Below are 15,912 nucleotides of genomic sequence, written 5' to 3'. Positions count from 1 at the left end.
CTACTGGCGGTCGCCAGTAGGTAGTTATAGTTAGGATTATTTTCAATAGGAAATCGCAACATTCTATTGGGAATAACTTTGGCGCTGGTTGAGGAATCTGCCTGAAAATTTCCTCAAATTTGCCTTACGGCGCTCCGGTCCTTCCCTGAAAGTTTGGGGGGGATTTGTCGAGCGGGGGCCGAGATAAAAGGGGGTCCCAAAACGTGTTTTCCCCATGTTAATTTCCATAGGACGGTCGACCTCACTTTCAGCCCGAACGGCTGAATGGATTTCCACCAAACTTGGCAAAATTCTAGGGACTGGTAGCCCGATGTACCTTTGCTATGTCTCAAGATATGTGCTCCAGTGGATTTTGAGTAATTTAGGTTCAAAAAAATATATACATCTATAAGCGCGCCCCGGTACGCGCACCGGGACGCGTACCAGCACGCTACGCGAGTTCGCGTGCGGAAACCTGATTGGCTCTCAGGAGTCTGTAAACATTCCAAACCGTCCGGAGCGACCGCCATCTTGTGTCTCGGTAGGATCGAGACACAAGAGGTGGCAAAAACAAAGGGGGAAATGACCATAAGGGGGCAGGGTAGACCCCCTAAAAAAAAAAATTTTCTTCGATTTGCGCGGGGGGAGCGCCCAGTACGCGTACCGGGGAGCGTACCATGGGGGAAAAAAGAATGACCGAGTTTTTAAAAAATGTAGCCTTTTTTATAAATTGGAGGTAGTTCTAAAAAGAACTGTTTTTTTCTTCTTTTTGTTGTTTTATATTTCTTAATGTTTTTTTGAACATTTTGTACTTTTTGTTGGCTTTTATGAACTATTTTATATTTTTTTTGTTATTTTTATGGGGAGAAACAAAAAACAGGGAATTGTAAACGGCTCAACTAGTGCAAAAAAAAATAAGGAAAAAATTATTGTTTTTTGGGGCAATTGTGGTTGTCACCAGCACGGTTGATGAGCTTTATGCTTTGCTCACCATAGGTGATGGTCTTACCACAAAATATACAAGAGATCTTGTATTCCCCAAACTGTGGTTGTATGTTTGGGACCATCTCCCTGGTCTCTGGTCCTGATTGAGTGGGTTGCTTTCGTTTGGAGGTGCTGGATGAAGATTGGGGAGGGTTGCTGGCCAGTTCTCTCACCTCTGCCGCAGCATAGTTGTTGGGATGCTTGCGCTGCATGTGCTGCATGTGCTGAATCATGGTGTTATTGCTAAATAAGTATTTCTTATTAGGGTTCCCCCTTGAAAGTTCAATGCCACAGATTTGGCAAGTCACCTTTGGCACATTCACTTTCTTCTTGCCCTCTGGGATGGAAAAAAACTCCCATACAATGTGCTGCTTTGGCCTATATGGGGTATTGTCTTCTGGTAGGAATGTCCTACTCCCCTCCTCCTCCTCCTCCTCCTCCTCTTCTTCATCTCCACCACTGTGGTGTTGTGGTGGTCCTCTTGGTGGTGGTGGTGGTGGTGCAGATGCTCCAGCTGCTGCTGCTACTGTAGCCATTTTAAAGTACAAAATATTAGTCACAGATCTCCAAACAGGTCTTCCTCAGTCAAAGGACAAAGTCCGAATAAGGAAAAAAGGTGGGGGCTTTCATCATTTGGAAAAAAAACCTGTCCTGAACCAATGAAAAGTGTTATTTTCAGGTCACATGACCCAGGCTTTCATCATTTGGAAACCAAAACTGTTCTGCACCAATAAAAAGTGTTATTTTCAGGTCACATGACCCGACGTGCTTACGCTACGTGCCCCCGGGGCACGTCGCGCAAGCGCGTCGGATGCTGACGTTGCGCGATCGTATTCGCTAGAGTGCTTCCGGATGCGATTACGCTGTGCGTATCACGCGGACGCGGCTACGCGATATGTCACGATAATGTTTTCGTTTGCGGCAATAGCGCTAATGGGACGCTCACCGGTGCGCGCCCCGGGGTGCGCCGGAAAACTGCGCTTTTCGGTGCGCCCCCCGGGACGCGCACCAGGAGCGCACCTGGAGCGCTCCAGGGCGCAAAAAAAAAATGTATTATATAAATATACAATATAGGATTCACTATAAAAAATATCACTTTTCATAGGTTTTAGGCCCTATATATAGTTAGGAATTAGCATTTAAAAAAACCTATGAAATTCACTGAAAAAAGCAGGAAATTTTACTGACATAAAACCATTGAAATTCCCACGTTATAGTTAGTTGGACTCACTATAACTTGCGAGCCTGCATTGCATTGCTGATGATGTCACATATTACATCACTCATGACATGGTCAGTGACATCACTCATGACATCACTGATGACACCATCCATTGAATGTGTGTCTTTATGAGAAATAAGTGTTTCATATATGTATTTGTAAAGGTCTATGGAAGAATAAATGTTTAAATAAGTGTTGCCATAGGGGGCGCGCTAGAGGGCGCACTGCGGAATGGCCGCACTGTCGTGAGGCTCCCGCTGCCCGGAGCTATTATCCGCCTAGGGATCTTGTTGACCATCGCTGCGCCCTGATCTGACCCCACGGATCTACTGGGATACCGACTGACTACCCACGGTCCAACTCCTGGGCCATTTGGAGGTTGCTGGCCGAAGTTACGGGGACCCCAAGTTTCCCCGACTTGCGCTCTGGAAGTCTGATGCCCCCTGGCCCGGCGTCGTTGCTCATGCCAGTCCGGGGCTTTGCACGTGGGGTGTAGGCCTTGCTCCGCCCCTCTTCATCGGGGCCCGCTCGCTGGCCGGGCAAGCCGTTTGGCTCTTCCTTGCTGTCGGACTTATCTCTTGGCTCCTGCATCTGCCTGCCCGGATACCATTGCTCACGGAGGCGCAACGGATCTTCTTCTTGGTTTCTGGGAGCTCGCTCCTTTGGACTGTGAGCGGGGACGGCCATTCTCTCGTCGTTGGGAGTGGCGGGGCGCGCTGGCCTGCTCGTGCCCCCACGATTCGAGCCTTTTGTTTTTGGCCGTACCCTTGGTCCGCTTTCGGTCCTATTTGCTTTTCGTCCCCCATTACATCACTAGCGCACCATTATGGGGAAGCCGGACACTAAACAATCCAAATTGTCCTTTGATTCTGGAGGGGCTAGGCGGGCGACGCGTTTGCTCCAGGACGCCGGAACTTCGCGGTCCCCCCCCCCCCGAATGTCGCTGATGGTGTCCCGCAGCCGCCGCCACCGAACTTTGCTCAAATGATGCAGGAGATGAGGCAGGGGTTTGCCACCATAGTGGACAAAGTGGACAAGATATTGTCGCGCATGGATGCGGTTGTCCAGAAGTTGGACGTGCACGAGGAGCGCTTGACGGCGGCGGAACAGCGCATTTCGGACCATGATGACACGGCGACCACCCATACCACCCAACTGGCGAGAATGGACAATATCTTGCGTGTCATTGCCGCTAAGAATGAGGAGTTGGAGGCGAGGAGCAGGCGCAACAACGTGCGCATTGTAGGTGTGCCGGAATCCACAAATGTGGGCAAAATGGAGACTTATGTGGAGAGGCTACTTGTGGGCGCCGTTGGGGCGGAAGTGTTCTCATCCCAGTTCATCGTTGAGAGAGCGCATCGGACACTGGGACCTCGGCCGGCCTCTGGGGCTGCACCGCGCCCCATCATTGCGCGCCTTTTGAACTATCGTGACTGGGACGCCGCCCTCCAGGCCGCCCGCACTAACAGGGCCCTCTCTTTCGAAGGGGTGTCTTTCACCATGTACCCCGACTTCACGCCGATGGTGCAGGATCAGCGTCGTAAGTTCCTGGGGGTGAAGAAGAAGCTTCGGGAACTACAAGTGGACTACGCCTTGCTGTACCCTGCTAAACTTAGAGTGACGCACCAGGCTAAGCAACATTTCTTCACCAACCCACAGCATGCTGAGGATTTTGCGAAGCGCCTCCAGCGCGAGCGAGCAGCTGCGGATCGGGGAGGCGATCGAGACCCTGAGGACGAACATTCGGCGGCTGAGGAGGAGGTCGCCTGATTGTGGTGACTTTGGACTTTGTCTCTCTTTTTCCTGTTTTTGGAGTGTTCTGGACGTTTATCTTTCATTTTGTGTTCTACTACCTTCCTTCTCTGCATTTGCGGCCTTCCTATTGCCCGCTTTTACTTTTGTTGGTGCGGGGGTCATGTCTTTCATGAGCTGCGTGAGTGCGTGTTGTTTCCTGGGGTCGGTGTGGCACCGCGGGATGGTGCTATCTGATGTCGCGCTCCGGGCACCCACCCCCCGCGCGGCGCCTGGGGCCGTCTGACACTTGTTGGCGCGGACACTGGCGTGGCGTGAGGGAGTGGTGACGTGCACCTCTGGAAGGTTCCCCGGAGGGTGTGCCCCATGTGTACCTTTGGTTTGGATTCTAGTCCTTTGTTGTTTGACTGGAAGTGTGTTGGGGAATGGGTGGGGGTGGGGACGCGTATGGCCTGATTGTTGGGGTGGTCTCAGGTGGGTGGATGGGGCGGGAGTGAAGCTGTCCATGTTTGGTTGCCCAGGATCTCTGGGTCGGTGTGATAGGTGCTGCTGCTGTCTGGGTGCACGGGTGTGGTGCTGTGCCCGCTATCTAGGCTGGTTCATTTCTCTAGCTGGCGGCACTGATCATGTGGTCCGTACTGCCGTCCATCTTGGGCCCGAGTGTACTGGCCGCCATCTTAGGCTGCCACGTGATGGGGTGCGCTATGCAAGAGAAACACGTATGCGAGTTGTGGGTCGCGTGAGATGGATTGGTGGCGTGCGGCGTGCAGTATGTTCTGAGTGCTTGTTGCATGGATGGTTTGGTTGGGGGGGGGGTCGTTGTGGTTTTGGTTGATTGGTTCGGAGATGGCTGGGGAATGTGCGGAGTGTCTGTGGGGGGGTGTCTGCGCCCTAGGGTGTGGACCTGTTTTTGGCTGTTGCTGGTAGTTGGATGCCCTATATTTGCTTATCGGGTCCTGTGGGGCCCTGAAACTGGGTAATGTCGACTGCTGTTATAGATCAGATATCGATTCTGTCCTGGAATGTACGGGGACTTAATGACGCCAGGAAATGTCGTGGTGTGATCCAGTACCTGGACAGGCACGCTATTCATGTTGCTCTCCTCCAGGAGACGCATCTGCGTCCCGCTCCCTCCCCCAACTTTGGCGGGAGGTGGGCTGCGGCCAGGAGGTTTGCTTCCTATTCTTCTTATGCTCGGGGGGTTGTTATCCTTGTTAAAAGATCGCTCGCATTTCAGGAACTGGGATTTGTTGGGGACCCTGAGGGGCGCTATGTGCTACTGTGGGGGCGGCTTGGGCAGAACACTCTATTGTTTGTTAATTGCTATGCTCCTAATGTCGATACGCCAATTTTTTTTGTCACTTTGTGGGGTCATGTACTTGCTGTGGATGCCACTTACATTGTGTGGGGAGGTGATTTCAATCTTGCATTTCATGCCCAGTCGGACAGATCGGAGGGGAGCCCTCAGTATAATGTTCAGGCCAGAGAAGTGTTGCGGGGGATTGTGGAAGAGGCCGGGTTGGTCGATAGCTGGAGGTACACCCACCCTGCCACCAAGGAGGGCACTCATTACACCACGCATGCTCGTTCATGGGCAAGACTGGATTATGTGTTTCTCTCTAGGGGGCTGGGAGCTGGCCTACGGGAGGCTATACATCTGGCTCGGACGTACTCTGATCACTGTCCGGTGAAGGTTGTTATATCCGTCCCCGGGTTGCATAGGCCGCGCCCACCTTGGCGTCTGTTTCCGACTGCTTTGCTTGACCCGGTGTTCAAGGAGGAGCTTGGTGTGGAGGTAGAGGCGTTCTTCCCTAGGAACAAAGGCTCTGTGGACAGCGTCGAGGTCATCTGGGAGGCGTTCAAGGTTACTATCCGGGGTGTCACTATTTCTAAAAGTTGTGGAGTACTTCGGCTGATTGTTCGGACCCTCGAAGGCTTGGAGGCTGACTTGCGAGACTTAGAACGCAGGATGCAGGTTGACTCTGATCCCGATCTTCTGGCGCAGTTCCGTACTAAGCTCTCCGAATATGAGGAGGAGGCTGCTAGAGAGGCTAAGCATAGGGGGAAATACTGGACGGCGAGGCGATACTGTGAAGGGGAGCGGCCCGGTAAGGTCCTTGCTGCCCTTACTAGACATCCAAGGCATGGGTCTGACGTGCTAGAATTGGTGTCGCCGGATGGCACTCGCTGCCGAGACACTTCGGAGATCCAGCGTACTTTTATTGACCATTATACACATCTTTACACGACACAGCAGACGGGTGAGACTCGATACGGCGGATTTCTTGATGAGCTGGCACTTTGTTGGTTATCGGATAGTCATCTGGAGTTCTTAGGCAGGCCCCTGGAGGTGGAGGAGGTCAGGAATGCCATCATGTCTCTGTCTAATGGGAAGGCCGCCGGTCTGGATGGCCTTCCTGCTGAATTTTATAAGTGTTATGTGGACACAATGGCCCCTGTGCTCCGTGAGGTTTTTGAGGAGTCCCTGGAGGAGGGGCGTCTGCCGGGCTCCATGCGCGAGGTCGCCATCACGTCGCTGCTTAAGCCGGGTAAGGATCCGTTGGATGTGGGCTCTTATAGGCCCCTCTCATTGCTCAACTGCGATGTCAAGATTCTCGCGAAGGTATTGGCAGTAAGACTAGCCGAACTCATGCCCGTTATTGTGCTACCTGACCAGTCGGGATTTGTGCCTGGCCGTGCTACCTCCCACAATCTTCGCACCTTGTTTTCGCTTGTGTCAACCATTGATCCTACTGTCCCGGTCGCCGCCATCTTTCTCGATGCCACTAAGGCGTTTGACTCTGTTGAGTGGGGCTATCTTATTGATGTTCTTTGTCGAATGGGTTTCCCCAGGATCTTCATCTCATGGGTTAAGCTCTTATACACTGATCCGATGGCGAGGGTAGTGGTGAATGGGGTGCTATCCCCCTCGTTCCCTCTTACGAGAGGGACCCGACAGGGATGCCCCCTCTCGCCCCTCTTGTTTGCTATAGCCATTGAACCACTGGCCTGCAGGATTCGTCAGTTTCACCAGCAGAGCGCCTTTAATTGTCTTCAGCGGCAGGTCGGTATTTCTTTATACGCCGATGATGTTACACTCTATGTCAAGGACCCTGAGAACAACCTTAATTCGCTCTTGCGAGAGCTGGTCGCTTTTGGGGGGGTCTCCGGTGTCCATATTAACTGGCGGAAGTCTCAATTTTTCCCCCTCACTGCTGCTGTAGCTAGGTTTCCCCTTGACTACCCTCTGGAATGGTGTGATTCGGAGTTACGTTATCTTGGCATTGTCGTGTCCTTGGACAGAGAGGAATCGGTTCGGCTTAACTATGGGGTGGCTATTACCAAACTTGCAGATGACGTTACCAGGTGGATGTCCTTGCCTCTTTCCATGTCCGGTAGGGCGTCCCTTATCAAGATGGTAGTTTTACCCCGGTTTCTTTACCTCTTTCAAAACCTTCCGTATCATCCTGGTGCTTATTTCTTTCGCAGGCTCCGCTCCGAGCTCTTGCGGTTGTTCTGGGGGGGCAGGCAGCCACGGGTGGCTTGGGCTACCCTTACGTTGCCCTATGCTGATGGCGGATTCGACGTCCCTGACTTCGAGCTTTATTATCTCAGCGCTCAGGCGCATTACGCCTATCACTGGATGCGCCCCACGCCGTTCATGCCCCAGATTGCTGCTGAACATTGGGTTGCCCACCCGCTCCCACTGGAGGGGATGGTTTTGGGCAGGGTGTCCGACGTGGAGACACCTCGCACGACTGTGACGTGCACGGTGGATGCTTGGAAGCGGGTGGCTCAATTGCTGGGCGTCGCCTTTCTTTATTCGCCGGCTCTGCCTCTGTCTTATCATCCTGATCTGTCGTTGTTGCTGGAAGCGGGGTTTCAGCGAATGTGTAAGCGTCTGGGCATCCTCACGTGGGGCGACTTGTTTCATGAGGGCGCCTTCCGTACGCAGGCTCATTTCTTTGGAGCGGCTGCTTGCTCCCCTCTAGAGCTGTTCTATTTCATCCGCTTACGGCAGGGCATGCGTGCTCTGCTTTCAGATTTCCCTTCGGAGCCTGGGGTTACCCTCCCCCTCCACGTGCTGTTGGTTTCAGATGGACGACACCTGGTGTCGAAATTATACGGGGCGATTCGCAGACAGCCTTCGGTCCCGGCCAATCGGGTGCGCGAGCAGTGGGTTGCCGAGTTGGGTGCTCCCATTACCGACGAGCAGTGGAAGTACTGTTGTGGGCTCACGGCCAATGTTTCTTCTAGTTGTCGCCTTAAAATTATCCACTACAAGTTTGTTCAGAGGTACTATTATACCCCGGCGAGGAAACTACGGTTTCATTTAGCGGAAGATGACAGGTGTGCTAGATGTCGTGCGGAAGGCGCTGACTTCCTGCACTTGGCTTGGAGTTGTGCGAGTGTATTAGAATATTGGACTCAGGTTCATGAGGCCCTGCAGATTATGGCGGAGGATGGGGTAGCATTTGACCCCTTAGTGATGTTGCTGGGCTACTCTAAGGACGTGCCTGCCTCTCACCGTAGATTTGTTGACGTGGCCCTGCTGCTGGCTAGGCGTAGGGTTGCTTGTTGCTGGGGTCGTGGCAGGGTGCCGCGCTTTCAGGATTGGGTGACTGACCTCATATACTGTCAGGATCAATACAGCGTCTATTCTGACCTTATGCCTGTCCGATGCAGACCGAAGGATTTTTGGAGCCCGCTCCAGGTGTACCTCCTAACCAGAGCTGTGCAGGACTCTGATTCTGACTCAGGGGACCGTGAAGGGATTGGTTGATGGCATCTTGATGGGATGGGATTTTACATTAAACCTGCTGATCTCCCAGTGTTGGGGGAGAGGCTACGCTGTCTCCTTTCCATGCGAACTATTGGGGGATGTAGTTCCCCTTACGACAAGTATATGGCTGGGAACTGAGGTCGTATCCCTGTCGGGTACCCTTATTTTATGTGTCCCTTACATCTGTGTTTCCTTTGTTTTTATTTATTGTGCGCTAATCGACTGTGTCCGTATTGTATTGTCTCATTAGCTTGCCTGAACATACTGGATCATTGCTCTCTAATTTGCACTGTGCATTCCGTTGTTGCTCCTTGTATTGACTGGTCTGCTGCCCTGTACTGACTTGTATATCATTTTTTTTTGGTTCTGACGTACCATTGTAATGGCCATAAATGTCTGTATGTATTGTGTATGCACTTCCCTTGACCCTGCTTGTCTCCAAATAAAGGTTTAAAAAAAAAAAAAAAAGTGTTGCCATACAGTTGATTCCCCACTGCAGGCTACATATGAGGGTTGTCCAAGAGTTAGACAAGCAGTGGAAACAGATTTCAGGATCATTCAACGACAGGATCTTCTCACACCCCGCATTTAGGAGGCTCTGGGGTGGTGGGCTCACCCTCCGCCGAACATTTCCAAAGGTCGGTCTTTTCAAGACGCTGCTCCGACTCTGACGCTTACAACCGATGCGTCCCTTACAACCGATGCGTCCATGGAGGGCTGGGGAGCGCATCTCGAAGGTCTGTCAGTACAAGGGAAGTGGACTGCGATCCAACTCACTTGGCATATAAACCGCCTAGAGCTTCTGGCGATCTTCCTTGCCCTGAAGTCTTTTCAACGGATTGTTCAAGGCCAATCTCTGCTGGTGAGGACAGACCACACCACCAGCATGCATTACCTGAACAAGCAGGGCGGCACAAGGTCCCTTTTGCTTTCCCAACAAGCACACGAGATATGGAAATGGGCGATTCGTCATCAAATTCATCTTACAGCCATCCATGTGCTGGGTGTTTCCAATATTCTGGCGGATTCACTCAGCAGGTCTCTCTCAGACAACCACGAGTGGGAACTCATTCAACCAACTCTCGAGTTCATTTTCCGCCAGTGGGGCCAGCCGCAGATTGATCTCTTTGCGACTATCACCAACAGAAAATGCCAACGCTTTGCAAGTCTTCATCCCCACAGAGAGTCGAGCGGAAATACATTTTCGATCAGCTGGTTGAACGCATTCAGCTACGCTTTCCCTCCGCTTCCTCTGATTCCGCGCTTGTTGCACAGGATGAGGCTTCAACCCTGCCATATCATCCTGATCGCACCCAAGTGGCCGCAGCGCCCATGGTTCTCGGACCTGCTCCTGTTCTCCCAGAACGAGCCAATTCCGCTTCATCCTCTGCCTCACCTCCTCTCCGATTTGCCATCCGGATCCAGCATACCTCCAGCTCCAGCTCCATGCCTGGAACCTGAACACCATGAATTTGCGCGTCTGACCATTGACGCTGACTGTAGAGAGGTGTTAGCGCACGCCCGTGCTCCTTCCACCATTAAAACCTATCAGTTGAAGTGGAAGCGTTTCTGTGTCTGGTGCCACACCAAAGCCTTGGATCTGATGACCGCCAAACCAGAACAGATCCTGCCTTTCTTCCTATCCCTTGCAAAGTCAGGACTTTCCCCCTCTACTCTGAAGGTATTTCTGGCAGCTCTCTCCCGCTTCCGTCATGATGGTTCTACCTCACTGTATTCGTCTAGAATCATTCAACAGTTTTTCAAAGGCCTCTTCTGTATGTTTCCACCCATTTGTCGTCCTCCGCCTGCTTGGCGCCTAAACCTGGTTTTGTCTCAGCCCCTCCTACCTCCTTTTGAACCCATCCATTCAGCAAGTTTAAAATTGCTCACGTGGAAAATTGCCCTATTGCTCGCCTGGACGTCATTTAGGCCTGTCAGTGACATTCAGGCATTCACAATTCAGCCTCCTTTTCTCCAGTTCTCAAAAGAGGCTGTTACGCTATGTAATAATCCTAAATTCATTCCGAAAGTCCCCAGTGATATTCATCTCAATGAACCAGTCATTTTAAAAACTTTCTTTCCTGATCCACAAACTCCTGCGGAACGTTAATTACATTCCCTGGATTTGAAACATTGTCTCAAGTTTTACATTCAGCGCACTGCATCCTTCAGGAAATCTGATCAACTGTTCGTGGCCTATGGCCCGATCTGCAAAGGACAACCTGTTACCAAACAAACTATTACTAGGTGGATTTCTTCTGCCATTACCTTTTGTCATCAACGGGCTGGCAAGCCTCTTCCAGCTCCAGTACGTGCTCATTCAACTAGAGCTGTGTCAGCTTCTACTGCCCTCTTTGCGGGGGTACCTCTGCGACACATTTGCAGAGCTGCTACTTGGTCGAGCAGCCATACTTTTACGAAGCACTACTGTCTGTAGTCCACAGACGCCGCAGATGCAGCAGTAGGACAAGCGGTGCTGCGGAATCTTTTCCATTAAAGGTGAGCCTCTGTTGCTACCCGCCTCCAGTCATTAAGGTTTTTTCTCTTTAATATGATATGTTTCTTATATACTTGAACTTACTGTTACCTTTGACTTGTATGGTGATTACTGCTTTCTACTCTTATTCGAGCATGTGAATCTATGAAAGACACCCCTAATACTGGAGAAGAACATAAGTTACTTACCTGTAAACTGTGGTTCTCCAGTATTGGTGTCTTTGATTACTTTATGGAAAAAATACCCCACAATCTTGGGTTACATCTAGTCCCACACAAGATATGGGTTGAATATCCCAATTGTACAAATTGGTTTTAATGGCTGGAACTGGTATATTGCCGATTGTCGAGAAATCCCATGTCCCCTTTACCCTTGGAAGCAGAACCATATAAGAGCATAGATCAAGAAGGATGCAGGCTGCACAAGCATGTTAAGCGTAAAACTTATTTACAGCTTTATATTTTTCATAGATGTAATTTCAAAAAGTTCGTTTTACTGCAGACACATTGGATTGACTAGAAATGTTTTGATGGTATTCAAAGGATTTACAGAAATGTAGGTTACATTTAACATCCTAAGTTTTTTATTATAACGATCTCTCCAGGCAGTTTGATATACTTAAAGGACTATTTAAGAGGTACACACAAATGGGCAGAATAATAGAAAACAGGTCAACCTATGAAGGACACAGATTGTAAAGGTACTCTTACAGGTGAGTGACTTGTCTTTAATGTGCCTATTACTGGTAGATGACAACGAAGTGGTGGCCTATTCGTTCACATTCCATGCAATATTCCACCTATAAAAAAAGTTTGTTGGCTAAAGGCACCTAACCATATGTGGGTAAGAAAGATTTACCATTTGTGCCTAGAGAAATTTGTACAGTCTGTAGTCAACTGGAGTTCATTTTCAACAAGGCGGATCTACAGTTACTTTGAGAAGGCATTCTGGCATCTTTAAACGAGTAAAAATTGCTTTGTACATAAATTCAGTTCTGTATTTATGAAGAAGCTGTAAAGAGGATGCAATGTAAACGGAATCTATGTTGTGAAGCTAACAGACTAACACTTCTAACCATTGGGCCTTGTTGTTGCTTTCCTAGGTATGAGTACCATTGGGCAGATGGTACAAACATAAAGAAGCCCATCAAGTGTTCAGCGCCCAAATACATTGATTACCTGATGACATGGGTGCAGGATCAGTTGGATGATGAGACACTTTTCCCATCCAAGATTGGTAAGTTTGGAGGCTATATAAGAAGCTCTCACCAAATCTCAAAATTATTTTAATTGGGCATGGCGATTCATTATTTGGAGAAGAACAACATGTTTTCTGCTTTAAAGATCCGTGACACCTGCCCCATAGTGTATTTTAGTATGAAGCCTAAAGTTGGGCTCTCAAACTTTGTTGGATCACTTTCACTTTGTCATCTCGGATGACAATGTATCCTAAATGCAGTATTGCAGTATTTCCATTTTTCAATATCGCAGTGCATGTGAGCGCTCCACACATTGTGAAGAAGACAAGAAGTTAAAGTTGATCTAGACACTGGCAGAATCATTCTTCAAAACGAAATACTCTAAATGTATATTTTTGCCGTAGATTTGTAGAAACGATTTAAATGAAGTGTGAATATGAAACACACACACTCATACATCTTTTACTTAACTTTAAAGCTTGACCATACGTCTAGAAATTACATTTGTCTCTCTTGTTATGCACTTTAAATTGGATGTTTTAGAAAATGGCCCATAGCGACGTTTAATAGAGCAACACTTTGGTAGTGGTTCAGTGTCTATTAAGCATTTACATACCGAACAGTTGCGTTTTGTTTTCACAAGTATCTGACAAGCTTGTATAGTCCTACAGCCATTGCAAAAGGAGTGGTTACAGGTGTATTTTCCTTAATTAGATCTGCTTCTTGAAGAGAGTGCAACAAACCTACCTTTTGCTAGTGATAGACTATGATGCATAGTCATTCTACTAGCCCACTTTCCTACCATACTAAACAGTGCATTGAAGTCATTGCTTGATCGCACAATATTTTCTACCAGGATTAGCACTAGTTGGAATCCTATTTTGGCTGACTATCACCTTTGTTTGCTGTTAAAAAAAATAATGATCTTAATAAACTAGATTTACAATTTCAAATTGTTGACAACTGTTATTTGTTTGTCTAGCTACACAGTTATTTACAATTAGTTGTATAACCTTAAAACTATGATGCCTGTTAGTTTCATAGACGGCTTAGGCTAGTTTATGATTTTTATCCACACTCCTTCATCCTAGTCAGTTGAAAACCTTGGTTCTAATGCACAAAGCCACGCAGTGCTGTGCAGGTCCTGGCTGCTGCAACGAAGACGGTCGGACTAAGTGATGAGATGCCAACGGTTCTCTACCTAGAACAGATTATGTTCCTAAACGATGGTATAAAAACCTTTTCCAGGTGCCATTTAACTGTCAAGGCTCATCTCTGTGGAACGTCCTCCTACTAACCCTTCGCTTTGTGGCCAGTAGAAGGGTCCAAAATCTCAACTCTTGTGCTAACCATTTCGACCGTCACCAGTCCATAACCGCTATCCACCATTAATATTTGTAGTTTCCGCTCCCCTCCTGATATTTTCCACCCCACACTAAAGTTTTTAAGCATTGAAGACTATGTGAATACTGTATAACACAGACTAAAATATCTCTAACCTCGCCATTTTAAATAATTTCCTTGCTAGAGGTGTTTCGTTGACATTTAACAGCGGAATCTGTCATTGTGATTAATTGGTTCCTGTTTGTTTTTGTCAGATTGCAGTTTAAGGTCAGGTGGTCTGGATCTTGTCTGGTCAGAGGATGTTTTCTTGCAGGCCATTGTACAGATGATTCCAAACATTGATTGTCATATCCGCAAATTATCTTTCATTCCATGATGTGTAAAGAGTCTGTAATCGAAATAAAATCAACTTTTCCCTTCCTTTTTGTTTCAGGGATGAGAGAACTTAATTACATTAACCCTTTCACTGCAAAGGTGAAAAGGTTGACAAGCAGATCCTCAAGAAAAAGAAAAAAATCTGTGTTGCATTGTTTAAACATATTTACTATTTGGTCTCTTTGTGCACCCATACAAACTGTTTCTTTGTAATAGAGACTTCTAGCCACAGATTCCTCAACTTTTGAATGTTTCCCCGGCGTCAGACTGGATCTGAAAACTTATCTGCAGTACCTCTGTGCTCCTATAGGTGGTGCTGCACAGCTACTCACTGATGCCATTCCAGACGTGACATAAAGAGCCTATATAGGAGCTATTTTTCTGCAAGCTGTTCCTTGTTTTCTGCGCCACCAGACGGCGATCTGGAACGCCCTCTTGTCTCAGACATTTACTTTATTTCTGAAAGGGGGGGGTCAGTGTGCAAGGAAATGTCACTCCCATAAATTACATGTTTTAAGCCCTGTAGGGACAGTCGCAAACAAATGTCTGTGAAAGAGAGATACATTACTTTGTGCTTGTGGTGCCTGGGGTAGAATCAGGACTATAAGGCCTATAGCGACTGCGCATCAATCAATCCAAAGGCAATCCGAGACCGCAAGGTATAACTCTACACCACCAAGCATAAGAAGACCCCTCGATGATACAGGTCAAAGTCATGCTCCAGAAGTCGACACAGCCATTCCAGAGGTCGATCTTCTTCGAGTTCCAAATCATCATTTTAATCTGTATAGAGACATAAGAAATTGCACTGGGACTCGGCCCCTTCTCACCTCTCTCATTCACCCGAGAAAGCGCGGGGCAGCATCATGTCTTTCTATCTTTCTCCTGTAGTCCGTAGACTGTGGAGATGATCCCGGAACTGGTTCCGGCACAACTTCCACCACTCCTAAACAGATAAAGTTCAGCAAGGCCATGCTTAGACTCTTGACAACTCTATCTGGCGTGCCTTCAACTCCGCAAGGAGCTGAGCAGCCTTCCATCTATAATACCATCAGGTTGCTCAGCCCTCAGTGCCCTTTGTCCCTCCGAGACTGTCAATGCGTTTGCCTCTGAATGCGACCCTGCCTCCAGTGCCACGGTTCACACATAGTCCCAGAAGTTAGACACAGGTGCCGAATCCAGTGAAGATGGACGAGGAGATACATATTGTTCTCTCTGACTCAGTCAACCAAGGCCGCGGTGACCACTATTGAGGCGTTGCTTTCACCACTTGATTTGGTGCCTCCACAAGGGAATAAACACACACTGCACTCTTTTCGTCATGGACTCAGACAATGATTATGACACTGTGATGAGTTTGCAGCACCGTATACAGGCTTGCTCTGTCCCCTGAATCCGGTCTTCTTTCATCACCTGTCCAGTCACTAAGGAATTCTCCTCCTATGCAATGGTGATGTATATAGCAGCTGAAGTCCTTGACCACCATCTCCCCACGTTGGAGATTAAAACATGTCTGAGGCCCTTTTGCCATTTAATGAGGCTCTAACAGATACCTTCTGCCAAGTCTTCCTCTTGTTCCCCAGTCAATAGGCATATAGTGAGATTCTATTGTCCTGTCCCAAGCAACCCTGTTTGTCTCCACCCCCACTCCCCTGAAAGTTTTGATATGCAGTCTTCCACTGGCATGTCTAACCCGAACTGAATACTCCCTTCAATAGGGAATCTATGCAAGTTGAGACATTTGTGAAACAAGGTTTTTTCCCACAAGCCTGGCTTTC

General features: G+C 48.6%; 1 protein-coding gene across 1 annotated transcript in view; it reads left to right on the top strand.

Moving 5' to 3' along the window:
* The window catches only part of MOB1B (MOB kinase activator 1B), a 251,585-nt gene that overhangs the window by 144,775 nt on the left and 90,898 nt on the right, over window positions 1-15,912 (top strand). Inside the window, exon 4 of the mRNA XM_086961765.1 lies at window positions 12,320-12,453. Coding sequence (XP_086817891.1) covers window positions 12,320-12,453 — 134 coding nt within the window. The remainder of the gene's footprint in view (window positions 1-12,319; window positions 12,454-15,912) is intronic.

The sequence above is a fragment of the Lissotriton vulgaris genome, chromosome 3_1 (assembly GCF_964263255.1).
Source record: "Lissotriton vulgaris chromosome 3_1, aLisVul1.2, whole genome shotgun sequence".
NCBI lineage: Eukaryota > Metazoa > Chordata > Amphibia > Caudata > Salamandridae > Lissotriton > Lissotriton vulgaris.
Note: the sequence above shows the minus strand (reverse complement) of the source record. Positions and strands in the feature narration are given on the sequence as shown.